The sequence below is a fragment of the Hyla sarda genome, chromosome 3, assembly GCF_029499605.1.
Source record: "Hyla sarda isolate aHylSar1 chromosome 3, aHylSar1.hap1, whole genome shotgun sequence".
Lineage (NCBI taxonomy): Eukaryota > Metazoa > Chordata > Amphibia > Anura > Hylidae > Hyla > Hyla sarda.
In genome coordinates, this window is record NC_079191.1 from 85,449,183 (window position 1) to 85,477,120 (window position 27,938).

General features: G+C 45.1%; 1 protein-coding gene across 11 annotated transcripts in view; it reads left to right on the forward strand.

Annotated features, from left to right (window-relative positions):
* The window catches only part of AGFG1 (ArfGAP with FG repeats 1), a 111,136-nt gene that overhangs the window by 29,098 nt on the left and 54,100 nt on the right, over window positions 1-27,938 (forward strand). For all 11 annotated transcript variants that reach the window (XM_056564504.1, XM_056564505.1, XM_056564509.1 and 8 more), the window contains exons 2-3: window positions 16,474-16,567; window positions 26,330-26,445. In XM_056564504.1, coding sequence (XP_056420479.1) covers window positions 16,474-16,567; window positions 26,330-26,445 — 210 coding nt within the window. The remainder of the gene's footprint in view (window positions 1-16,473; window positions 16,568-26,329; window positions 26,446-27,938) is intronic.

Genomic DNA, 27,938 nt, shown 5'->3' on the forward strand with positions numbered 1-27,938 from the left:
TAGGTTGGTCTATACTGATGCGGGAAATAGACAGCTTGATAAATCCCCCCCCCCCCCCATTGTCCGCGAACTTATTAATTATTTTGTGGTTAAAATTGATGGACGTAGAATTAATAGTAGCAGTATTGTGCCATTCAGGTTAACAGACTGAGGCCGGATTCACATGTCCGAAAATGTGGGGGACATTCCACACATTTTAATGATCCAGCAGGCGCTAGGTCCGCTCGGAAATGTGCAGTCTCAAAGATGGCAGTGCATTTGTGAACAGACAAAATGAAAAGATGTCCAGCACCAGGAAGGCAGGTAAAATCTCTTCTTTATTGTGGCATCAATAAAAGTAGGGTACACAGAACAAGTAGCCTACGCGTTTCGGGCTGTAGTGCCCTTAATCATGGCATAAAAACTTATAGTAACACCATTGTATTTATACACATAGATGGTAGATCACTTGGGTGTTGCTAATTACACAAAGCTAAAAAATGCGGTATGGATTTCAACGGGAATGGGTTCTGGAGGTTATAAGACATGGATAGAAGGATTAGAACATTCAATATACAAACCTATTTAATACAAAGAAAAACTGTGGCTTCATATAAGGCAGAATATAAATTATAAATTATAACTGATATGTTAGAATAAGATCCTGTCTTAAATTCAAACCACTTGGTTTGAGAACGGGAACCAGAGGAGAGGGACGGAGCTGATACTACATTATTCCAGTAATTTGTGAGCAGAATCCGCAGAGATAATAGACAAGTGTATTCTTTCTGCTGACACAGTGCAGCAGAATGCCATTAAAGGGGTACTCCGGTGCTAAGACATCTTATCCCCTTTCCAAAAGATAGGGGATAAGATGCCTGATTGAGGGGGTCCCGCCGCTGGGGACCCCCGTGATCTTCCACGTCGCACCCTGTTAGAATTAGTCCCTGGAGCATGTTCACTCGGGGTCTGATTACTGACGATCACGGGGAAGGAGCATAGTGATGGCACAGCTCTGCCCCGTGTGACGTCATGTTCCGCCCCCTCAATGCAAGCCTATTGGAGGGGGTGTGACCTAGCCTAACCCCTTTAAAGTCAGTGGGGGACATGTATCAAAGATTTTACCCCTGTTTTGTGTGTATTTTTTTGCGCCAAATTTTGCGCAAGCCCTTTTTTTTGCGCACGTTTTGGTAGAGCATGTCCTCCAGATGTGGCCGAATCGGGGTACCTTGGAGTGACATTTATAGTACGCATGGATTTATTCACTGAGTACTTTTCCTTTACACCAAAAATTTTGCCGCAAGAGCTGTTTTTTTTCCCGTAAATATAAGCCATCTTGGACTTAACGTAGCAAGATGCTCTAAATCATCCATTCTATTTTCCAAAGAGTGGATTGAGGAGATCACTATATTTACCCGCAATTTATGAAGCTCATTGCGCTTGATTGATAAATGTGGCGCTTCTGCGCATAATTTAGAATTCGGGAAAAGGGGTAAACTGCTTCTACCATACACAAATAATGATACATGTCCCCCAGTGTCCTTACCCCCCCCCCCCCTCCATTCAAGTACATACGCTTGGTAGAGAGTATTTACATGTGAACATTACAGGAGTGGTAGTTGCAGTTCCTCACCCCATGTAAACCTGGCATCACAGTACATGGCATCCTGATCTGAACTTTGTTTGTAGTGTATATTGGATAAACCAGGTGCAGAAAAACAAGAAGACTTTTGCCTGTTATGTGCATTTTCCCTCTTTGGTTTGGTCAATGTTCTGTGGAAAGTCTGTTCAGTGGGGAATCCTTCAGCATGACATAGTGTTACTGTTAGGTTACACCCAAAACATCACATGTCATTTATCTGAATGCTTTGCTTGTAGGTTTCCCTTACTGACATGATGGATAAGTGATGTGTTCTCCTTGTACTGGGTGGGCACTTGTTTCCCTTACAGGTGTCAGCCACCCATCTTGTAATAAGGTTTTTGTATCCAACCGGACTAAACTGTATCCAAACGTGTACAAATTTCAACCCATATATGGTTTTAAAAAATGATGTCCGGTTGCATCCGTTTTTTAAGAGAAAAATAGTATGTTTTTAACTTTTCACTCCATTTTAAATAAAGTTTCACTTATTTGATTGAAATTCCAAGATTAAAAAACTGCAAAGTCAAAAACTGCATGGTGCAAACCGGATGGAACCGTATGCGCAAACCGGATGGAACCGTATGCACATACGGTTCTGTACGGTTCCCATTGACTCCCAAGAAACGTATATGGCTTATTACGTTTTTTCTGCCAGACCAAAAAACGTGGTAGTCTACGGTTTTGGGTACGGGTAAAAAAAAAAAAAATGACAAAACGGTATAAGACGCAAAACGGACTAAACTGGATGATGCGTTTGACATACAGTTTACAATGTTACGTCAATGCATTCGGTTTTCTATACGGTTCTGTATGGTTTTCAACTTGAAAAAACGTATAGCAAAAGCGCGGTGTGCCAGAAATCAGACATCTGACAGCAGCACATAAACCTGCAGCTGGAGGAGGGTGATGGAATATGGGCGTCAGTAGTGTGGGCACTCCTGGCTGATATCTTGGCACTATGACAGCACCGTCCCCCCCTCCTGTGCAGACACAGAGGTTTAGGAGTCTGTCTGGGTTTTGTCTTTGACTTCTCCTCTGTGTGTAGCTCAGTAGTGGATGGATGCACCTGGAGCAGACAGATTTATGTCAGTAGTGCCGCTGGCAGCCGCCTCCTGCACATATTTTCGTATGTGCTGCTCGTTCCTGGCAAGGCCATTGGGAATACTCCTACACAGAGACACCAGAGTAATCCATCTAGGTACACCACTAGTCACTTTTCACTATATAGTGCTTTGTGCCTGGTGTATTGCTGGTTATAAACGCTCCTCTATGCAGTGCACGTCTGATGACGTTTCCTCCTTTGCTCTGTACCACTACAGCTATTTCCTCCTTGCTGTACTGTAACCCAGCATGCAATTGGTTGGGCGTACCATCAGATCACCTAGATTATCTCTACACCTCGAAAGTATTGTGAGCGATGTGCTTTCCTCAAATGAAATGGGCCCTTGTGTGTGTGATATGGGGCATTACATTGTGAGCCCCATTAGGGACAGGGACTTATGTGAGGGATGACCATCTCCTTACTGTGCGGTGGAATACACTATCTAGAGATGAGCGAACTTACAGTAAATTTGATTTGTCACGAACTTCTCGGCTCGGCAGTTGATGACTTATCCTGCATGAATGAGTTCAGCTTTCAGGTGCTCCGGTGGGCTGGAAAAGGTGGATACATTCCTAGGAAAGAGTCTCCAGCCCACCGGAGCACCTGAAAGCTGAACTCATTTATGCAGGAAAAGTCATCAACTGCCGAGCCGACAAGTTTGTGACGAATCGAATTTACTGTAAGTTCGCTCATCTCTAACACTATCCCTATCTGGTAATAAGGAATTGGTGAATGAGTTTTGGTTTAAAAAAAATCCAATATGGTTGATTACATTTTGAAGGATTATTGACTGGCTTTGCCATCACTTCATTATCGTCAAGGAAACAGCCGATTTTGAATAAGAAGGGACTGCTGGGTGATTCCTCCACCCTACAGGGCCCCGCTATGCTGGGAATGCATTACATCTGAATGGAGCTTTGCTGTAGTTCCCCTTCTTTCTTAGGGTCTATTCACACGGCGGAATTTCCGCTTGTTGAATTTCCGCCTTCAATTAAAGCCCATAGACTTCTATGGGATTCCGCACTCCCACTTGCGGAATTGGTGCGGAATCTGTGCAGAAATTCCACAAGCGGAATTCCAGAAGTTTGAATAGGGGTGCGAAATCCCATAGAAATCTATGGGCTTTAATTTGAGGCAGAACTTCGCTAGCGGAAATTCCGCCGTGTGAATAGATCCTTAGGATCAGAGGTACATACTAAAAATATGCCAACACTTTAAGACTGTAATTGTCCTTTAAGGTGCTGTAACCCACAGGATGATCACTGCATTAGCTTGCATTGTTTCAGGTATCGGCTCCCATGGGTCAAGGAAAGACATCAATGGACCATGGCAAAAGGTCATCTGGAGTGATGATTCCTATTTCTGCTGAACTATATGGATAACTGGGCCCACATCTGGTGTATACAGGATGTAGCTGTATCCTGTGGGTGCATTTTTGGGGCTGGTGGTATCATTGTCTACGACAGTGTTTCCCAACCAGGGTGCCTCTAGCCGTTGCAAAACTACAACTCCCAGCATGCCCGGACAGCCGAAGGCTGTCCGGGCATGCTGGGAGTTGTAGTTTTGCCACAGCTGGAGGCATCCTGGTTGGGAAACTTTACTTCATAGGGATAGATTGTCCACAAGTTAAAGGGGTTATCCAGGAAAAAACTTGCTGGCTCCAGAAAGTTAAACAGATTTGTAAATTACTTCTATTAAAAATCTTAATCCTTTCACTACTTATGAGCTGCTGAAGTTGAGTTGTTCTTTTCAGTCTAAGTGCTCTCTGATGACACCTGTCTCGGGAACTGTCCAGAGTAGAAGCAAATCCCCATAGCAAACCTCTTCTACTCTGTGCAGTTCCCAAGACAAGCAGAGATGTCAGCAGAGAGCACTGTTACCAGAGAGAAAAGAACAACTCGACTTCAGCAGCTGATAATTATTGGAAGGATTAAGATTTTTTTGAATAGAAGTAACTTACAAATCTGTTTAACTTTCTGGAGCCAGTTGATATAAAAAAAAAATAAGTTTTTTCCTGGAATACCCCTTTAACCTATCATATTATTCAGTTTTGCTGTAAAAGTCATTGTCGCCTCTACTGGGCACCTGGATTAGTCAGCAACAGTCTCCTATGTTCTCTCTGGGCCCTTCACTGACATGTTCTTTGGGTACAGAGTATGTTTAGTCTGGTCAGCCTTGTTTGTCCGGCTGGACGGCTCTTTTCTGTAGAGTGCACCTATTATACAGCAGACTTTACTGTGAAACGCAAACAGCAGATGCAATGTGACCCTGCTATATGTGAATTATTGACAAGATTAGAACTGAAATAGTTAAAAAAGAAAAAAAAAATGTTTTTTGTAAAAAGGTGTCCTTGCTTTTCGCCTGACATTTATTTTTCATAACTATGTATAATGGAGTGGGTTTACACAGATGTTTGTGTGGTATTTTACAGATAATATATAGCACCAGATGTTTCATGCAAAACAGCGGAGAATGAGACGTTCTCATCCATATAGTGGTAATGGCTCGCTCTCTGGTATCGTGTTTGTTGTTTTTTGTGTTTTCTTATACACCCTCTTTATTCCTTTGGGGAAACTTACAGCTACATACACAATTCTTCCTATTTTTAAAGGGGTACTCCGGTGGAAAACATTTATTTATTTATTAATCTTTTTTTTTTTTTTTTTAAATCAACTGGTGCCAGAAAGTTAAACAGATTTGTAAATTACTTCTATTAAAAAATCTTAATCTTTCCAGTACTTAATTGCTGAATACTACAGAGGAAATTCTTTTCTTTTTGGATTTCTTTTCTGTCACAAACAAAGTGCTCTCTGCGGACACCTCTGTTCCTGTCAGGAACTGTCCAGAGCAGGAGAAAATCCCTGTAGAAAAAATATCCTGCTAAATACTAGAAGGGTTAAGATTTTTTAATAGAAGTGATTTACAAATCTGTATACTTTCTGGCACCAGTTGATTTAAAAATATAAAAAATAAATAAATAAATAAATAAAAAAGGTTTCCACCGGAGTACCCCTATAACCCATTAACGACAACAGACGTAAATGTACATCCTGGTGAGCTGGTACTTAACGCCCAAGGACATACATTTATGTCCTATGCATAACCGCGAGCACCGGAGCGATGCTCGGGTCATGCGCGGCAGGTCCCGGCTGCTGATAGCAACCAGGGACCCGCCGGTAATGGTGGACATCCGCGATCGCGCGGATGTCCACCATTAACCCCTCAGATGCCGTGATCAATACAGATCACAGCATCTGCAGCATCGCGGTCACTAAAAATGGATGATTGGATCGCCCTATACATAGCACTGAACAGTATTTGCACTATTAAAGGGTAAAAAAAAAAATAATATATATATATATATATATATATATATATATATATTATTTTTTTTTTTTTTTATAAACATATTTGATACCGGAAAAATGAAAAAGTTTATAGGGCTTCAAAATAGGGGGATTTTAAACGTACTAATTTGGTTAAAAAGTTTGCGTTTTTTTTTAAACGCAACAGTAATAGAAAAGTACCGTATTTATCGGCGTATAACACGCATTTTTTAGGCTAAAATTTTTAGCCTAAAGTCTACCTGCGTGTTAAACGTCGATAAGCCGCTGCAGTTCAGACTGCTTCTCTGCCCCTGCCTGTACTGGGGTCCCTGCTGGCGCCGCTTCTCTCCCCCTGTTATTGGTGCCGCTGCCACTTCTCTCCCCCTGGCTATCGGTACCGCTGCCCCATTGCCGACACCGATAGCCAGGGGGAGAGAAGCTGCGCCGGCAATGGGGCAGCGGCGCTGACAGACGGGGAGAGAAGGGGCAGAGGCTCCCATTGCCGGCGCCGCTGCCCCGTTGCCTCCCCCATCCCGGGTTGTATAATTACCTGTTGCCGGGGTCGGGTCCGCACTGCTTCAGGCCTCCGGTGTGCGTCCCCTGCGTCGTTGCTATGCGCTGCACGGCGCGGCTCAATGACTAGTGACGTCACTCGTCATTGCGTCTCGCAGCGCATAGCAACAACGCAGGGGACGCACACCGGAGGCCTGAAGCAGCGCGGACCCGACCCCGACAACAGGTAATTATACAACCGGGGATGGGGGAGGCAACGGGGCAGCGGCGCCGGCAATGGGTGCCACTGCCCCTTCTCTCCCCCTGACTGTCGGCGCCGGCAATGGGGCAGCGACAACGATAGCCAGGGGGAGAGAAGGGGCAGCGGCACCGATAGCCAGGGGGAGAGAAGGGGCGGCAGCAGGGCTCTAGACCCCAGGAAAGGCAGGGGGAGAGAAGGGGCGGCAGCAGGGCTCTAGACCCCAGGAAAGGCAGGGGGAGAGAAGCGGGCAGCGATGGCCTCTCTATCCCTGCCTTTCCTGGGGGCTTCTGTGGGGTAAGAAACAGTGTATCGGGGTATACACATGCACACATTGCCACCCTCATTTTACCAAGGATATTTGGGTAAAAAACTTTTTTTACCCAAATATCCTTGGTAAAATGAGGGTGCGTGTTATAGGCCGGTGCGTGGTATACCCCGATAAATACGGTATGTTATCATGGCTATCATTTTAATCGTATTGACCCAAAGAATAAAAAACTAATTTCTACCGAAAATTGTGCTGCGTGAAAACAAAACTTCCAAAATTTGCAAAATTGCGGTTTTCTTTTTAATTTCCCCACACAAATAGTATTTTTTTGGTTGCGCCATACATTGTATGGTAAAGTGAGTGATGGCATTACAACGGACAACTGGTCGCGCAAAAAACAAGCCACATACTAGTCTGTGGATGAAAATATAAAAGAGTTATGATTTTTTGAAGGCGAGGAGGAAAAAATGAAAACGTAAAAATAAAATTGTCTGAGTCCTTAAGGGGTTAAGCATTCTGTTCTGTACTACGAAATACCAAACATCTGGTAAAATCACACAAAGTTTATCGGTGGATTTTGTGGTGATGCAATACAGCAGGTATTTACGGCTAGGGACCTCTGACCACACTGTCATTCTTTAAAGGGGTGCTTCACTGGAAAACATTTTTTTTGTGAATCAGCTGGTGCCAGAAAGTTAAACAGATTTGTAAATTACTTCTATTAAAAAATGTTAATCCTTCCAGCTGCTGTTATGATCCACAGAAAGTTCTTTTCTTTTTGAATTTCCTTTCTGTCTGACCACAGTGCTCTCTGCTGACACCTCTGACCATTTTTAGGAACTGTCCAGAGTAGGAGCAAATCCCCATAGCAAAGCTATCCTGGTCCAGACAGTTCCTAAAACGGACAGAGGTGTCAGCAGAGAGCACTGTGGTCAGACAGAAAAGAAATTCAAAAAGAAAATAACTTCCTGTGGATCATAACAGCGGCTGATAAGTACTGTAAGGATAAAGATTTTTAATAGAAGTAATTGACAAACCTGTGTAACTTTCTGTCACCAGTTGGTTTAAAAAAAAAAAAAAAAAAAAAAAAAAAAGGTTTCCAGTGGAGTACCCCTTTAATCACTATACATAATAGGTTGGGAAGCCCTGCAAAGTTGAGGGACTGCAGTGTTGGCTGTCTCCTCCATTACATATACACTGTGCCACTGTATAGCTGTTTACCTTTCATGAGGTTTTAGGGGAACAGTCACACGTTATGAAGTTAGCAAATTTTTACAGCAAATTGCTAAGTTATTGTAAGTTATTGGCATATTTACAAGTAAAACACATTTTTATATGTATGCTTCACTTGTACAAACCGCAGGGCTGGTAACCACATTGCAAAACCGTGTGGTACCAAAGTTTATAAAAGGTATTTCTTAAACCACACCTCAAAAGCAATATGTGAATGCACCCTAAGGGTCTGTTCACACTTACTGTATAGGCTGTGGATTTGATGCACTCCGTATAAATAGCTGAACACAGCATAAAATCCGCAGTGTGAACGTGTGACTATTACTTAAAGCCTGAACGTGTAGCATGAAGTTTGGTGATGTCTGCTATAGTGTCCCCATTATATAACCCAGTGTTTCCCAACCAGGGTGCCTACAGCTGTTGCAAAACTACAACTCCCAGCATGCCCGGACAGCTGTCCGTGCATGCTGGGAGTTGTAGTTTTGCAACAGCTGGAGGCACCCTGGTTGGGAAACACTGATATAACCCTTCAGAAATCAGGCTGCCCTTGTTTTCTATACCTTTTCAGGCTCAGAAGACTTTGCCAATGTTTGGTCAGTGTTATGTGCTTGTCTTTAGCTGATGTAAAGATCTTGGGTGTCTCTTAGCAAAATGTAGGTACCTAAAATGTTCATGCTCTGAAAGTAGAGCGCTAGATGACCGTACAGATCCACAGCCTGAAGATAGTGTTCTTTTTATACTCCTAGGTACAGAAATGCTGTAGAAGCAATTAGGGATCGACCGATATCGATTTTTTTAGGGCCGATACTGATAATATGTGAACTTTTAGGCCGATAGCCGATAACTTATACCGATATTCCAGTATAAGTTATCGGCTATTGCCCCCCCCCCCCCCTCCTGGCCCGAAGATCAATGATTTAAAGCGGGCGCCTTAAATCAATGAACTGCAGCTGCTTTTGCGGGGCCAGAGACCGCCGCCGCCACCCGCTTCTCCCCCCCTGCCTGTCCTGGGGTCCTCCCTAGTCTAACCACCACCCCCGCTGCCCTATTGCCCCCCCCCCATCCCCAGTTTTATAATTACCTGTTCCCGGGGTCCGCGCTACTTCTGGCTCCGGCGGAGTCCTGAGCTGTCACTGTTCGCACTGATGGTGACGTCGCGTTGAGGACATCACTCGTCATTATGCAGCGTGCAGGACGTCACAGGAGCTAGAAGTAGCGCGGACCCGAGAACAGGTAATTATAAAACCGGGGATGGGGGAGGCAATGGTGCGGTGGTCTCTGGCCGGGGGGGCAATATCAGCATATCGGCAAGGTAATTGCCTATACCGATAATGTCAAAAATCGTGAATATCGGCCAAACCGATAACAGATCGATCCCTAGAAGCAATAAGCCTGATAAATCTTTTTCCTTTTTTTTTTATGTTAATGGTTTTAATTATTCTTTTTTTCATCAACTATAATAAATATTATATCATCATGTGAATACAGACCATATCACAAACAATATCTGACATATAAATAATTCCCCCAAACCCCCCCCATTACACTCCTCAAATTTAGTCCTAGTTCCCTGTCCAACCCTGTATCACCTGCAAACACTACAAGCTCAATATATATATATATATATATATATATATATATATACACACACACATACATACAATCCCCCCTTTTTTTTTTACTTACAACTACACTTCTGTGTGTGTGTGTGTGTGTGTATATATATATATATATATATATATATATATATATATATATAATTATTTTATATTTATTTTAAACACTACCACAACACCCCTCAACCTCCTCTCACTGTGGCACCAGCCTTCATGACTCTCTCGTGATCTACTGTTGATATGTTTATTACCTATCCCCAGGATCAACAAGCTCCAGGAGTATCTAGCACTTACCTTTGCTCAGATTTATTCCATTTACAAACTGTACTTTGTGGAACCTTCATCAGTTTGATAAACCAGCCGCATACACATTTTTCACCATCTCAAACTCCCATACAACACCTCTATTAAATGTACCCACCACGTACACACAAAAAATACAAAAAAAAAACGTATCTAAGATAAATCTTAAACGGTGTGCGGCATAAAGCACTGTGGCAAGCAGAAATCCGTTTTTAGGAGTTGGAGATAAAGATGGGAAGGCACTAGGTGTTTTCTGTAACTCCCATTAGTTTCAGTGGTGTGTGTGCCCAGTTGTGCATGGATGGCAGAGAGGAAAAGCAACATGTTATTAGCTTCTTACAGCATATTCCAGACATATAATACAATCTGTGTATATGTGGACTTGTATTGGCCTTTAAACATTTGAAGGTTGTGTAGTCTGGTATAAAAGTGCGTGCTTTTGGCAATATGATTGTGTAGTAACAGTTTATTCCCCATTCAGACTGTTATAACCTATCTACAGGACATGTCATAAATGTCTGAAAGGTGCGGGCCCCAAGGCTTTGTAGGGCCAGGGTTCGGCAGCTAGCGGAGGGAAAGGATAAAAAAACGTTGGCTGTTTCTGTAAATCCCATAGACTTAAATGGGCGCTGTCATCATCTTTATTTTTTGATATGTTATAGTACGTATGTACTACAACGTATCTCTAATATACTTCTATTATTTTTTTGGGGGGGTAAATTATTGTAATTTGCTCTGAAAATCCGCCCACTAGGGATCTCCCTCCTAGTGGCCGGCTGCAGCCTGCTGTGACGTCACAGCTGAATTTGGAGTGATCCCGGCCGGGCAATCGGTCCAATTCAGTCAGCCTGCGCTCGCTCCCTGCCTGTCAATTAGACAGGCGGGAGCGAACGCTGTGAACGCCTGGACTGCGCGCATTCGCTCACTGGCCTCGCGCGCCAGTCGTCCCCGCCCCCGGCATGTACAGTCTGGAGGCAGCACGCGCACTGAATCTCAGTGCCCCGCTGATGCTCCGGGACTGTACATGTCCTGTACGTTACATCTGAGGTCTTATTTCACTTGGGGAAATGAATAAAATTTACCAAGTTGGATTTATCAAGGGGGGGGGTTGGGTTTTTCAGATGATTTTTTGGCCAAATTATATGCTAAACTATATATACCTGCCCTGAGTGTTTTCCTAAGATTCTGCCTCTAGTTTCACAACTACAACTCCCAGCATGCCCTTACAGCCAATAGCTGTCAGGGCATGCTGAGAGTTTTAGTTGTAAAACAGCTGTAGGCACCCTGTTAGGAAAACACAGGAGCGCAGCATAGATGAGGTAAGGGCAGAAGTCGGCGCCCAGCAGGCATCAGTGACGTTGCGCCTGCTGGGAAAGTCGGCTTCCTGCTCGGCCTCAGTGAGCAGGATTAGAGACAGCAATATAACACTTTAGAAGGTAGGAAAACATTTTTAAAAGGCAGGGAAGGGGTTAGGGATAGATTAGCAATAGGCAGGGACAGAAAAAAATATATATAGGTGGTGGGAGCTACTCTTTAAGTTATGTGTCTTTCATAGGACCATGAGCTAAGCTGTATAGCTCATGGAGCTACTGCATTTGTTTTAAATTTTATTTACATGTACGGGAATTGCAGAAACAGCATAGAATGGCCAGTTCAACTGCTACAACCAGACGGCATCAAGGGGGTTATCTCTTATGGTCCCTGTGCCATGGTTTCTGGTACAGGGAAAGCAAGATAAAAGATTAAACAATGATCTATGACCCATTTGTCATATACATTTGGGAAGCTCCTGCATCTAATGCAGTGTTTCCCAACCAGTGTGTCTCCAGCTGTTGCAAAACTACGACTCCAAGCATTCCCGGACAGCCAACGGCTGTCCGGGAATGCTTGGAGTTGTAATTTTGCAACAGCTGGAGGCACACTGGTTGGGAAACACTGATCTAATGTCTAATTAATCCAGAGGCCAAAAGGGTATCCTTCCAGCCTATGGTTCAGTTGGCGTCTTTCCTTGTTATATACAGATGCCTATGGGGGTCACCAGAATCCTGTAAATGTGTGTCCCCCGAAATACCATGGACAACTCCAGAAAGGAGCCTAATTCTGTGAATCCACTCCATGTATCTATTATAATATTATTTATATATGTATGTGTGTGTGGGTAGTTACTTCTATGATTGTTCTCCTACAATTTTCAGCAACATAGAGCTACTTTAAATACAGATATTGTTTTCTTGCCTAAGAATAGAATCTATAAATGAAATGTTATGTTCCAGTATAACAAAACAGAACGATGCCACTAGTATTTACCAGCTCACAATGTATAGGAATGCAGAAAAAGGAGTGTTTTGTGTACTTTATTGCTTGTGTATAGATTTTCTATAATGCGCTTTAATCCAAGTATTACTGCAACCTGTAGCTGGAAGAGATGACATCTGTGCAGAAAACCGCTTCCCTCTCTCACTATATAGACAGTCAATGTGGCGTGATGCCGTTACCAACTGCATTGCAAACTGTATGTTTTAAAATGCCCTTGTTATTAAAAGAAAATGTTTTGATGGGTCAGGGTCTCAGTGTTGAGACCCCCACAAATCATGAGAAGGAGTGAGGATAAGCACGTGGCAGCACACATTACTCTCCGGCTCTCACTGCTCCGTTATAAGTCTATGTGATCTGCTCATTGTCAGGGGCCACTAATAACACACAGAGATAATCTATCCCTTATCGACAGGATTGGGGAGAACAAGCTGATCTGTAAGGGGTCTTACTGTTGGGGCACTGCTGAACACTGCAGAGCGAGTCGAAGGCTGTCGAGGCATGCTGGGAATTGTAGCTTTGCAACAGCTGGAGGCACCCTGGTTGGGAAACACTGCTCCACCCTGTGCGTAGGTGATAACTTCTTCAGATGGGATACCCATTCAGGGTAGGGTCGCACACAAAGCGTCCGCAGAGGAATTCCTGCATCTGAAATTCTGTTTCGGAATCTTGCTACCTAGTGACTTCAGTGAGTAACAATATAATCCACCTGCGGATTTTCTGCTGCGAGAAACCTGCTGCAGGTATGCTGTGTGTGATCCTTTCCTTTAAGGGGTTCTCCGGTGCACCAGCATTCTGAACATTTAGTTCAGAACACTCTGAGCTGGAGGCCGTGAGCAAATGCCACGCCCCCTCCCATAGACATGAATGGAGGGGGCGTGGCATGACATCACAACCACTGCCGCAGGAATTCTAAACAAATGTTGAGTGCTGCAGAAGATCGCGAGGGCCCCAGCAGCGGGACCCCCCCCCCAGATCAGACATCTTATTCCCTATCCTTTGAATAGGGGATAAGGTGTCTAGCAGCGGAGTACCCCTTTAAGCCTAAATTTAGCCTAACAGGTACATCCATGTACTCCTTGCCTCCACTCACTGTTATCTGAAAGTACTGTCAGATCTTGTTATATCCTGTCTGTACATATTCCTTGTGTGATCTCCAGACTTGTGAAGGACCGATGAATGTATAATAGACGTCTTACACAAGAGGACAAGTGCAAATGTTTACAAGCCATACAGTTCAAGGGTCTGTCAGAACTACTGGTGTGATAGTCAGAACATTCGGACGCACTCCATGGCTGCAGAAAATAACGAAAGATTTACCCCTCCGAGTAAGATAGGGGTTCTATACTTACAGGGGGAGTCACAATGCAAACATTTCTAGGTAATTCACCAGATCTGCTATGGGGAACCCCACCTCCTGCTCCATTCATAGTGCAGGGCTGATATTGGATTCTCCATAGACATCCTATCATGTGACCTTCCCTAATAACACACTCGTTAGAATGAAGGTCATGTGACAGGATTTGCATGCATTGATGAAGCACAGAGCACACATAATCTATACATCACTGTAGAAGTTCTATATTAGGAGCTTTATGGTAGAAAGTCTCATCATTTACCAGTCTCTTTTGTTGCAGTATTAGTTACCTCTCCTCTGAATACATTACTGGGCAGTGAGAGGGTAGAGAATATTGATGACTGTAATATAATGTCACTATATGTGGTGAGTGTGCCAGCTGTCCTGGGTACCATTCACCCAATACCATCTGCAGTGCTGGCTCACCCGACATTAATCAGCCGAACAAATGCTACAAGCTATATATACCCGTAATGCTACACGGACATCCTATCTGCCAGGGTGTATATGTACGGTTACCTTTATTAGGCTTGTATTACACAGAGCGAGTGCTGTGGGTTACAGTATGTTATATGATTATAATAGTGTAGGGACGGTTGTCTGTAGGCATCTTGCTGGTAAAGTATCCTGTTACTGAGCAGGTTTTCTGTCTCCTTTGTTTTAATTCCACCCCTTGGCATTTGACCAGGCTACGTGGCATGTATGCTTCTAATATTACAAGGAAATCAGATTTTCATGTTAATTGCCCTAATACCAGGCAATGCTTTTGTAATGAACATTTTATGCATTTCTGTTTTCTGTCCTTAAAGGCCATGTGTCAGTTCTGTAATAATGGGGGAGAATTTACTAATACTGTCTAATTCTTTAACAGTGCGACAGTGTTACCCGGACAGTCTTTACATGCTGCAGATTTATCCTAGTGGCTCAGCGGTTTCATGAATCTTACCAATCTTGCCTATGTCTAGTCTAAGTTTAGACCAATTATTAGTTGGCTTACTTTTACACCAGAATTTTTGTTGCATTTAGGCCACGGGCCTTTCAATGAAGCCACACATCTTTCTCAATAAACCAGGCTACTTTGACAGGCGAGGTGAAAAAGTCATGTCATGTAAGGCCTCGTCCACATTGCCATGGGACTCCGCTATTTGGAGTTCCGTCGGCAATCTGGCCAGAGGGACGGGAGTTTAGTGGAGAAAAAATAGTGCAAGCTTTATTTTTTTTCTCCGCTAAAATTCTGTAAAATTCCCGGGTCACCGATGGACCCTATGTAAGTAAACGGGGTCTGTAAGGACCAGGTAATGGCAGTTTGCATCCGACCCATTTAAGGATCCAATTGGCTCAAAAAAGAGCTGATCGGACCCTTAACAGGTCTGATTCAAACGGCTGTGTGAACCTAACCTAGCCTAAGCCAGGTTTTTTTTCTTTTTTTTTTTTTTTTTCTTTCTGGCTTTTTTGTTATTGTAAATTTGCCCCTTTGTGTTTCCTTGGGAAAGTGGTGTCAGCCATATTGGGGGCTTACACTTCTTCCTGCATTGTCTGTACAATATGCTTTATGGCATCAAGTTGAGTGAGAAATTTAAGTAGATTAATACAGTCTCCATGAAGTGATGGAAAATCTCATCTGTGTGTTTGGCAAAAAATATGAACAAAAATTGGTCTAGGAGGCGCTGCACAAATTCTTGGATGCATTAAAGACCCAGGCAAGCACAGGACAACGTATAGTTTATTATAGTTTTCTACAGTAAGGACGGCGAGTTTCAGCACTAACTTGAGCCTTCCTCAGGTCCACCAAGAGTTCACCCCAGACTGTTGGATATATGGAATGGGGTACGAGTGAAAAACTGGTCCGGAGATCCTGTGTGTTTAGCATGCTGAGACCACGACAGCACACTAAACACACAGGATCTCTGGACCACTAGTACCCCATTCCATATATCCAACAGTCTGGGGTGAACTCTTGGTGGACCTGAGGAAGGCACAAGTTTGTGCCAAAACGCATTGTCCTTACTGTAGAAAACTATAATAAACTATAGGTTGGTTTCTGCAGTAATATCAGGAAGTATTACTTTACTGAGAGAGTAGTGGATGCATGGAATAGCCTTCCTGCAAGTGGTCGTTGCAAACACAGTGAAGGAGTTTAATCATACATGGGATAGGCATAAGGCTATCCTTCATATAAGATAGGGCCAGAGACTATTCATAGTATTCAGATTATTGGCAGCAAAGCTGACAAATGAGCAGCAGAAGAAAGGGGAAACTTCAGATTATTGTGGGGGCTCTAGTATTATGAGTGGAATGTCTCAGGATTTGCTGATCATTAAAGAAGTTAAACAATGTGATCTGATGACTGAGACCCCATCAATCATGAAGCTGGAGGCCCCTTGTTTCTCCAATGAATGGTGTGGCATCACTTATACTTGGCCACTGCTCTTTTTTGTCTATATGTGATTTCTGTTCTTGTAAGGGGGTCCCAGCGGTCAGACCACCACGACCAGCTATTTATTCCCTATTCCCCTTAAGTAACTATAACTGTGCTATTTATTTCCTCCTGTTTATAAAGGGTCTTTATTTCTTTTGTAGGCGCGGTTTGAACCCACCTCACCGAGTGAAGTCAATCTCTATGACCACATTTACACAGCAAGAAATAGAATTCCTTCAGAAGCACGGCAATGACGTAAGTGTCACCACATTTACCCGTACAGTGCTCCTGTTTTAACACATCAGCTTTAAATCACACGTTCAGATTGATCATGTGGAGGCAGCGATCTTATGTAACCGAACTGTTCTGAATGCAGAGAATGCACTGTAGTGTAAACAAACGATTTACATTAATGCCTAACAATATTCCACCTCCGCAGACCCTTTGAGTAGAAGTATAAAGGTCGCTGTAGTTTGTTTATATAGAACAGGGGTGCAATATCTGAGTCTCACAAAGCTGCTCTGTGTGGACCTCAGTAGCACTGTTATGGGGATACAAGCTCTGTAAAGCTTTATTCTATTTTATGCAATTTAAATGAGCGATCCAGGAAAAATGGTTACTGTGCTGTTTTAGATGTAGCTGGATGAATATTATTCTCTCTGTGATGCACATTGAATCCCTATCATGTACTGACCCTCAGGCCTTGTACTAGAAGTAACGCAGTGTATAAGTTTTATATTTTCCAGTGTTAAATGTTCATACTGAACCATCAGCACAGGTGGCCAATGACATCTGCCAAGTGTGTAGTAAGCTACAGGTCCAGTATGCTCCTATCTGAGCGCTTCCTTACCCCATCTCATTCATTTGAATGAGCTGACCAAAGTCAGATAGTGACTCCGGTCGGCTCATTTTTGCCCCGTATCTGGTTTTCCGCTCGGTCTGCCCGCCGCATACCACGGTTTTAAGTCTGGCAATAAAACTGGATACGGGACAAATATTAGCCAACCGGAGTCACTGTCTGACTATGGTCGGCTCATTCAAGATTGGGAGATTGGGACTGGGTCCGGCTGGGATACGGGAGCACTTGATTTCCCCATCCCCCAGCCAAATCCGGTCCCGTATAGACAAAACATAGTTTGAATGCAGCCTAGGGCTGATATCATGCTTATTTGTATATATATAAACAAACCCTCTGTCTACACTGCAGCATTTCCACTACACTGTGGACTGTCCACAACTTTTTACTGCAAATGCTGTTGCACATATAGTTGTTGCATTAAATATTTTTCAGGATATTTTGTCTGCACGATATGGGGAAAATGTGCGATTGGGATTTTGGGCCTAAATATTGCGATTTCGATATGCGATGCGATATAATAAAAAAAAAGTGAAATCCCCCCTATTTCATGTCCAATCACCTCCATTTCACATCTACCTACCCATTTTATGCCCACCGCCTATTTCGCATCTCCCCCGTCACTTTCTCCCCCTCTCCCCCGTCACATTCTCCCCCTTCCCCGTCACATTCTCCCCCTTTCCCCCTCACATTCTCCCCCTTCCCCCCTCACATTCTCCCCCTTCCCCCCTCACATTCTCCCCCTTCCCCCCTCACATTCTCCCCCTTCCCCCGTCACATTCTCCCCCTTCCCCCGTCACATTCTCCCCCTTCCCCCCTCACATTCTCCCCCTTCCCCCCTCACATTCTCCCCCTTCCCCCCTCACATTCTCCCCCTTCCCCCCTCACATTCTCCCCCTTCCCCCGTCACATTCTCCCCCTTCCCCCGTCACATTCTCCCCCTTCCCCCCTCACATTCTCCCCCTTCCCCCCTCACATTCTCCCCCTTCCCCCCTCACATTCTCCCCCTTCCCCCGTCACATTCTCCCCCTTCCCCCGTCACATTCTCCCCCTTCCCCCGTCACATTCTCCCCCTTCCCCCGTCACATGCTCCCCCTCTCCCCCTCTCCCCCGTCACATTCTCCCCTCTCCCCCGTCACATTCTCCCCTCTCCCCCGTCACATTCTCCCCCTCTCCCCCGTCACATTCTCCCCCTCTCCCCCGTCACATTCTCCCCCTCTCCCCCGTCACATTCTCCCCCTCTCCCCCGTCACATTCTCCCCCTCTCCCCCGTCACATTCTCCCCCTCTCCCCCGTCACATTCTCCCCCTCTCCCCCGTCACATTCTCCCCCTCTCCCCCGTCACATTCTCCCCCTCTCCCCCGTCACATTCTCCCCCTCTCCCCCGTCACATTCTCCCCCTCTCCCCCGTCACATTCTCCCCCTCTCCCCCGTCACATTCTCCCCCTCCCCCCGTCACATTCTCCCCCTCCCCCGTCACATTCTCTCCCCCCCCTGTCAAATTCTCCCCCCCCCTTGTCACATCCCCCCCCTTGTCACATTCTACCCCCCTTGTCACATTCTCCTCCCCCATGTCACATTCTCCTCCCCCACCTCGTCACATTCTCCTCCCCCACCTCGTCACATCCCTCCTCCCACCTCGTCACATCCCTCCCCCCACCTCGTCACATCCCCCCTTCTGTAACATCCCCCCCCTTCTGTCACATTCCCCCCCCCCTCCCTCCCTCCCCTGTCACATTCTTGTATTCTTGTACTGCAGTGATACACTAGGTTTCCCGGGCGGATTTCAAATCTTCCGCCAGACCTGGGAAAGCTAGTGTATTGCTGCAGTACAAGACCTTTCCCCATCAGCCAATCACTGGCTTGACACGTGACACCACTGCGGACAGTCATTTGCTGAAAAGGGAAAGGTCCTGCTGCCTGTACTAAGAAGAGATGAAACTCCGGAGCTCACGGAGACAAATCTGCAGGGACCGGGACATGTGAGCAGAAGGTTTTTTTATTTTCTCCTTGCGCCCTTAGCTCAGTGTTTTTCTAGCAGTGTGCCTCCAGCTGTTGTGAAACTACTACTCCCAGCATGCCCGGACAGCCTTTGCCGGTCCGGGCATGCTAAGAGTTGTAGTTTTGCAACAACTGGAGGCCCCATGGTTGGGAAACACTGACTTTTAGTATTTAAATTAGTTTTTACCTGCTCTGGCCGACCCCTGCCACGGGAGCCAGCCCGAGCAGATAATCGCATGTTTTCCCCGGGGGCCATATCGCAAAAAGCAAAAATGGCGATCGATTGCTTTTGCAATATATTGTGCAGCTCTAGGATATTTACTATTATATTGCTTTATTACAAATAATATACTCCTCTTTTGGCTAAAGTTGTCTTACAAGGATAACTATGACTTCACAAACTTCTGATGTGTCATGGTAACAAGTTAGAAGTTCTGATCTTTGGAGGTCCAAGTGCTGAGACCCCCTCTGAAAACGAACCAAAAACAAAAGGATTGCTGAGCTCTTTGTTCATTTCCACTTCTCTCTGTCTGGCTTTTTGTGATGTGAGCACTGTAGGATTTATAGAAACTCCATGAGACTTTATGGGGGAGATTTATCAAAATCTGTGCAGAGGAAAAGTTGCCCTGTTGCCCATAGCAACCAATCAGATGGCTTCTTTCATTTTTAAAAGGGCCTATGCAAAATGAAAGAAGCGATCTGATTGGTTGCTATGGGCAACTGGGCAACTTTTCTTTTGCACAGATTTTGATAAATCTCCCCCTATATGTCTGTACATGGCTCATTCTGCTTTTTGAGGGGAAATGAACAGGAACAATGCTCAGCCAAGTGTTTCTGCCCTTTTTTTTCGTGAATGGTAGGGGTCTCGGACCAAGACTCCCACTGTTCAAAACTTCTGACATTACCATTTACCATTAATAGGGAAGAAGTATTATCATGTAGAAAAATATTTAGTGACTGTTTTACTATTACACTAAAGGACGTTCTGTGTATTATTTCTGGACGTTGTCCTTTACAGGAAGTAACCCTGACATTGTGCACAATATTCCAGATTAGATTGCTGATAAAGTGTCAGACTGTGCAAACAGAATCCACTTCTGTAAACTCTTCCTGATTGTTTTCAGTCACTCTAATCCCGCGCTGGTCAGGTTGTCGGAGTGTTTCATGTATAAACATTGTTTGGTCTCGCCTGGTTCTTTCATGTACTTGCTGCACTTGTTTCTGGGTGTGGAGCACAGTTTAGTTCTGATCTACTGATCTCTGTTTTCTGGCAGGAAGGCCATACTATAGAGAGGGGATTCTATATAATGACCTTTATGTCTTCTGCCAACTCTGCTACTGCCTGCAGTATCGGATGTAAAGTGCACTCCTATGCAGCTGTTTCCTATCCCGGACACACGTGTTCTGTTACATATGATCTGCTGTCACTTAATCACATACATATGTATAGATTTGTTGGTAGAATTCACTGATCTTCAGGGAGTTGTATGAATGGGATACACATTCCTTATTATTAGGAATGTCTTTACAGGAAATGCTATGGGGTTGTTGTAGATATAATGGCTTCTGACTACAGATTACAATAAGATGCCTGAGGAGGAGGAGCGTAGAGTTTATTAGAGATTTGTAGCAAAAGCAGTTCTTCTTACTCTATAAAAACTATGGGGGAGATTTATCAATATCTGCCCAGAGGAAAGTTTACTGAGTGCCCATAGCAACCAATCAGATCGCTTCTTTCATTTTGCAGAGGCCTTGTGAAAAATGAAAGAAGCGATCTGATTGGTTGCTATGGGCAACTCAGTAACTTTTCTGCTGGACAGGGTTTGAGAAATCTCCCCCTATAATTTTGGGCTGAGTTTGATGCTGTACAAACATTTTAGAACCCTTAACTCTATATTGTGTAGAAAAGGTCTTTCTCGGTTGCTCTTTATTGGGGGACACAGAGACCATGGGGTATATGCACTTGCTACTAGGAGACACTGACACTAGGAAAAATAGTCTGCTCCTCCCTGGCAGGATATACCTGCCCACTGGAAGTGAGGTAATCAGTTTTAGCTAGTGCCAGTAAGAGGCAAGACACAGGTCTGGTGCTCTCCAGACCTGGTCTTTTTTTAAATTATTTTGTAATAAGGGCTGTTTAGTTAGCTTTTTTTTTCCTCCCTTTTGTTTCTCATTTTCAGGTGGGGGTTCAGGAGCATGGCACTACCCGTTCCCCCATATGCAAGAAAGGGGCACAGACATAGAGTATGTACTGTCAACCCCTTCTCGCCAACAGCCAGCGCCTGGAGGTTGTACCCTGGGTCCGGGTCCCCCACTGTACTAGGCCAAGTTTACTGTGCCCACGGCCAGTCCTAGTCCCTCCCTATCGGGGCACGGCTCCGGTCCTGTGCCCTTACAGGGCTTTTGCGTTCCTGGCGGACACCCAGGGCCTTTACGGGGTTCTTCCTCCAATGGTCATCCATCAGGGGAGGGTTCTTGGCGTGTGCATACACTATAATTCTCTCCTCCACAGGTCACTGATCTCATATCTGCTGCATCCGCGGTTGACATTCCGGTACCCCTCGGCCAGCGCGATGTGTCTGACAGAGTAACCTGTTGCATATATGGACCCATACCAGTAAGCCAGACAGTGGTCTGTGTGGTTCCTCCGTCGCCTGTCATTACTCATATGCCTGATGTCTCTGCGGCTGCAGTTCCGGTACCCCACTACCAGTGTCCGAAGAAGTGCCCTGACCTGTCCTATGGACCCTATACAGGGGATGTGGATACCATCCATGGCTCTTCAGCCTCCCTCAATCTCCCAGGGTGGCGGGGATTCTATCCATGGCTCCTAGGCCTCCCCGTCCTCCCACCTGCGACCAAGGGGGCACAGTGATCGGCAATATGACTGTTCCTTTTTCGCCTGCACCTGGAGGTGTACTCGTTCAGCCAGACTGTTGTCTGTACAGTTTCCGACGCAGTCGCTCTCCCATCCCTGGGCTGCCGCATGCATGTATGGGGTTTCCAGTACCTCACTGCTGGTGGTAGAAATCTGGAAGAGGGTCCCCTGCAGGTACACGGGACTGACATCAGTCAATCAGACTTTCTTCTGCTTGGGGGTCGCCCATCAGATCGTCCACATTCCAGTAACCCGCTTTTGGTGGGAGGGTTCGCAGAAGTGACCCTATACCAGTCAACCAGGCGGTGGTCTGTGTGGTTTACTACTACTTCGGGTCACCTACCATACACTTCCAACACCTTGGCGGAAGTTCAGGTATCCGACTGCCGAGGTGTAGTTCTAAGCGAGGGACCCCATGTTGCTCCATGGGCCTTTCACAATGAACCACGTAGTGGTTTGCATTGTTCCCTACTTTCCCAGATCCCTCTCCACAGGCCTGCTGGTATCACGGTTAAGGGCTGGTAAACCACTTTCAGTGTGTGGTTCCGAGGATGGGACCGGTGTGTCCACGGTCCCTATGTCAATTAGCCAGACTGTCTGCATGTTTTTTTTTTCATCCACCAGGTCGCCTTCCCCATTCCTGCCGATTCAGCGGCAGACGTCCAGTGACTCACTTTCAGTGTGAAGTTCCAATGAAGAGGCTCTGTGGATTCATTGGACCGTTCTACTGGTAAGTCAGACTGTGTCTGCATATTTCCTGCACCTCATTCGTCCTTCATCTCTTTAGTCTGCTACTGCAGTTCTGGTGTGTAGCACTATTAAGAGATGAGGTGTGGGCGTTTCCTGCAGGTTCCTTGGACCTCGCAGCAGCAGCAGCACTCTCGGTTCCCCTTCTAACAGCGTAAAGTTAGTCTTGTCAGGGTATGGTTGTGGCATGCCTTTTGGTGCTGAGACTAGTTTCCATGCTTCCGGACATTTGGATGTCTGTCGTTCCCTTCGTGGTGGCAGTCTTGGTACCCCTCTACTATCATGAGCTACACATGTCTGTGTCCCTACATATGCTCTGGACACCCTGCTCATGTAGAGCCTTCCTCCCCTCCTTTTCGGTGGGGTGTACCTCAAGCCTTCCTGTGTAATTGTTTCCACAGGTCTGCGGCGGTTAAGCACCTCTGTTCGGGCATGGGGTCTGCTGGGGCGACAGCCTGTTCTACAGTCCCCCATGCCTCCAGGTATCTTCCTGGGTTCCTGTACAGGCTGGCTTAGGTGTCGGCTCTGTTGCCTTATTCATCGGCTGGGATGGCTCTGTGGCCGCACCATCTGCCCCCCGTTTTTTTCGCAGGGTCCAAGGTCTCGCCCCAATGGGGTATTTCCTCCCAATGCAGTAGGTTGCTACATGTGCTTCTTACTTGCATTCGGGGCTACGTCCACCCAGTGCTTTGATCCGTTACCATAGGGTGGCATTTCCTTGCTCCTACAGTACATGGCGCTCTTGGGAAATTCCCTTCCACAGGGGGTACTGGGATCAGGAAGCTTGGCACGGTCAGTGCCTGAGTTTCGTCTCCACCTCCCCTTGTTTTTCCCCTCCACTAGGGGGACTATTTCACTGAGCACTTTCTTCTGCCAAGATTGAGCCATCTCGCACTTCCCCCTACATGGTGGGGTACCTTGCTTGCCCTTGCTTTTCGCCGGCTCTGCTTGTGTGCTTACTGCTCACTATTGCAGCCTGGCTCATGCAGCTAGGGCATTTTCCTGTGTAGGAGGGGTTTATGCTATCGTGTATAGCTTAGTGACAGCCAGTCTGCCATTGCTCTCTTCCTTCCTTGGCACAATATCCGGGAAGGGTGTGCTCATCCTTCCCTTTATAGGAAAAGGAAGTACAGAAAATGCGGGGGTTCTGTCTCCCAAGCGCTACTGTAAATTATAGTCGATATGTCAATACACAGGATTCTTTTATTTTGTTCGTATAAAAAGGTACAACTGGACAACCCGTTTTGGCGTGTTCTCACGCCTTCCTCAGGTACACAGTAAAAACTGTAAAAGTGTATACATATATATATATATATATATATATATATATATATATATATTTATATAATATAATATACAAGTTTGGTATAAAAACACAATGATAAAAATTAAATAAATAAATATCCCAAGGTGGATCCACCTTGGGATATTTATTTATTTAATTTTAATCATTGTGTTTTTATACCAACCATGTATATATATCTGTATACACTTTTAGAGTTTTTACTGTGGACCTGAGGAAGGCGTGAGATCACGCCGAAACGCGCTGTCCAGTTGTACCTTTAATACGAACAAAATAAAAGAATCCTGTGTACTTATTGGCATATCGACTATAATTTACAGTAGTGCTTGAGAGTCAGAACCCCCGCATTTTCTGTACTTCCTTTTCCTATATAGCTCTTTCCGCCACCCAGCCCTGGGTAGAACGGACAAGGGGGAACCAAGCAGCAAGCTGTAACACTCCACCCCACCCTACTCCAGAGTCGCGCCATAAAACGCTGCAATACTCTTAGAGGTCAGTATCACTGCATAGGTGTGGTGGTGGGACTTCTATATATCTCTCTTCTTCCAACAAAGAAGTACAAAACTTACTACGCCAGAGAGCACCACGCACCCTTTTTCGTTTTTTCCCCTCCATCCTTCCCTTTGTCAGTGGCGCCTCACTTCCACTCCGATCTTTTGGAGTAACCTTCTTTTGCCCAGAGCCTGGGAGTCCCAGCTGGGTTCCCTTTTGCTTTTCCCTCTGTTCCCGTCCTGACGAGAGTGGGAGTGCTCTGGTTCACTCCGACCGCTGGGTCCAAGACCAATTAAGCCTTGTTTTGGGCTCTCTCCTAGACTGCTGTGGTGTACCTTATTTTCTGGGTCCGTCCTTCCTGAGGATTGCGGTTTCGGGCACGTGTATTGCCCCTGCCCAGGCTTCTTCGCGATCCCTTTGTGGGGCGGTCTTTCTGTACCGTTCTTCTTTTTGTCCCGACATAGCAGTATGTCTCCTGTAACGTTTCGTAGTTGTTGGGTTTGCTCCCCCTACAGGTGGGGCAACTCCCGGTGACTCGAGAGTCTCCAGTTCCATGTCGCCATTCCAGGTTTCCAGGTTACTCCTTACTTTCCTCCTTCGGGGTCCATTTACTCCAGGGTTGGACGGCAAGCCTGTCTGGTTGTTCCAGTAGGACCATTTTTCGGCTGCAGCATGGCTGCGGTTCTTCTCGCTGTTCAGCCTGTGTGATGTCCTCTCCGAGTCCGCTCTTCTCCCTGGGTGCTCATGTTGTGCCCGTGGGACAATGGTTTTTGGCGCCTACAGCTATTTGGTTTCGATCTTCTGCACCATGCCTATCCGGAAACGGTTCCCGTCTCTCTTTTCCAGAAGTTTCTGGTCTTCATCTTGACTGACTCGCCTTCAGCTCTACCTGGCGTTTTCTCACCAGGTTCTCTGGTTTCTGTTGGTCCTCTGTATCAGGTTCTCTTGTCGTTCCTTTTTCCTTTTTTTGTTCCCAACCGGGCTCTACCTCTGTCTGGTTCTGTGCTTCTTGGAGTTGGTTTCCTACCTCCTTTCAGGTTGATTCAGCCCATCAAGTCTCTGCAACGCCCTGTCTTGTCTCTCTCTCTGTGGCCTGTTGGGAATGCTGGGAGTTGGAAGTTTTGCAACATCTGGAGGGCTACATTTTGAGATCACTGCTCTACAGTGAAGAAACCACACTGAAGTATATTAAATAGTGTTCACACTATTATCAGAGTCTCCATTCTCAAACTCCGTCGTAGTTCCCCAGTATTTGACAGTATGAATAGCGCAGTATGTTACACTATACTTTACGTGAAAATGACAGACTTTGTGGACCCTCTTATAAGGTGGTAGGGTGTGGTCCATCAGGGTTGCTGTTTGTCACGTGACAAATTTGGCCATTTTAAGCTCTCATGATGTAGCAATGGAAAGCTTGGTGGTAGTGTAAACCGAGCCTACATGCTCAGAATCAGTTTTATTAATGATGGACCAGTCCCAAATTCCACACTGTGTAGTTGTACAGTAAAGGGTGGTGGGTTGGGAGCTTTTGCCAGAGACCTCTGGTGATACTTTTTTATTTTGACATTCAATTCCTTCCCAGTTGGAGTTTTAAGCACATTGAATGGTACTGAATGTTCTGCTTTATACAGTGAACTTTTCACCTTGTGTCCTGCGTCTTAATAAATGAAAGTAATGGCTGTTATAAGCTTTATTACCTTTTAACTTGGTTTAATATTCATTATTCTATTACTATTCTAGGTGTGTAAACAAATTTGGCTAGGATTATTTGACGATAGGTCTTCTGCTATCCCAGACTTTAGAGATCCGCAAAAAGTTAAAGAATTTCTACAGGAAAAATATGAGAAGAAGCGATGGTAAGTGTAACCTACCTACAGTCCTATGGTGAAGATTTTTTTTAGGATGAAGGTAAATTATATATTTTAGATCTGGTCAGTTTAAGGGAACCTGTCATTGGTTTTATGCTGCCCAAACCCCGGGCAGCATAAAACTGGTGCAGGCATTGCAATTGCAGGACATTAAATTACTCTGATATACTTGGGCGTTTCATGTTTATCATAGTCTAAAAATTCTGCCGGGACCCAGGTAACAAGTCTTTGGGGCAGGTCCCGATGCTGCTCTCTATCCTGCAAGCAGTGAGTGTCTTCTTCTATACACTCCAAGGGAGAGACTTGTCACTCAAGCCGGCTAGGCGGGAGTCAGCTGCCGGGACCCACCCCAAGGACTATTTATGTTCATGTATGACTTTAAAATATTTGTTGAAGTAGATGATTTTAGTGCGCTCCTCACTACATCCAGCACCCTCTACAGCTTTCCCCTTGTCTTTTCCTGGGTGTCCTTGTCTCGTCACTACTGCATTTTCAAACTATGATTTCTCTGAAAATCCAGAGCGTATCAGTAATTCATAGTGTCTTGTAATCGTGATGCCTGCACCAGTTTTATGCTGCCCGTGGTTAGGGCAGCATTAAACTGATGACTGGCTCGCTTTAAAAAGGGTTTGACTGTGCAAAGTCATAACATATGCCACTACTTTCAAGTCTGTCCTGAGACCCCCACAATCCCCAGAAAGAGCTACAGTGCTAGTTAAAGGGGTACTCCAGTGGAAAACTTTTATTTATTTAGTTATTTTTAAATCAACTGGTGCCAGAAAGTTAAACAGATTTGTAAATTGCTGCTATTAAATCTTAATCCTTTCAGCACTTATTAGCTGCTGAATACTACAGAGGAAATTCTTTTCTTTTTGGAACACAATGCTTTCTGCTGAATCACGAGCACAGTGCTCTCTGCTGACATCTCTGTCCATTTTAGGAACTGTCCAGAGCACCATATGTTTGCTATGGGGATTTTCTCCTACTCTGGACAGTTCTTAAAATGGACAGAGATGTCAATAGAGAGCACTCTGGTCATGATGTCAGCAGACAGCTCTGTGTTCCAAAAAGAAAATAATTTCCTCATTAGTATTCAGCAGCTAATAAGTACTGGAAGGATTAAGATTTTTTAATGGAAGTAATTTACAAATCTGTTTAACTTTCTGGCACCAGTTGACTTTAAAAATATAAATAAAAAGGTTTTCCACAGGAGTACCGCTTTAAGTGCTGTAGCCACCTCCCTGAGTCCCTTCAATTCTCAGCTCTTTATTTTATGTCAGTGTCTCCCATCCAGTGGGCCTCCAGCTGTTGCAGAGCTACAACTCCCAGCATGCCCGGATAGCCAAAGGCTGTCCGGGCAGGCTGGTAGTTGTAGTTTTGCAACAGCTGGATGCACACTGGTTGGGAAACACTGTTTTATGGTCTGTATTTCACTTATTAAATTAAGGGGGAAAGGAATGCTAAACATCTCAAAGGGAATG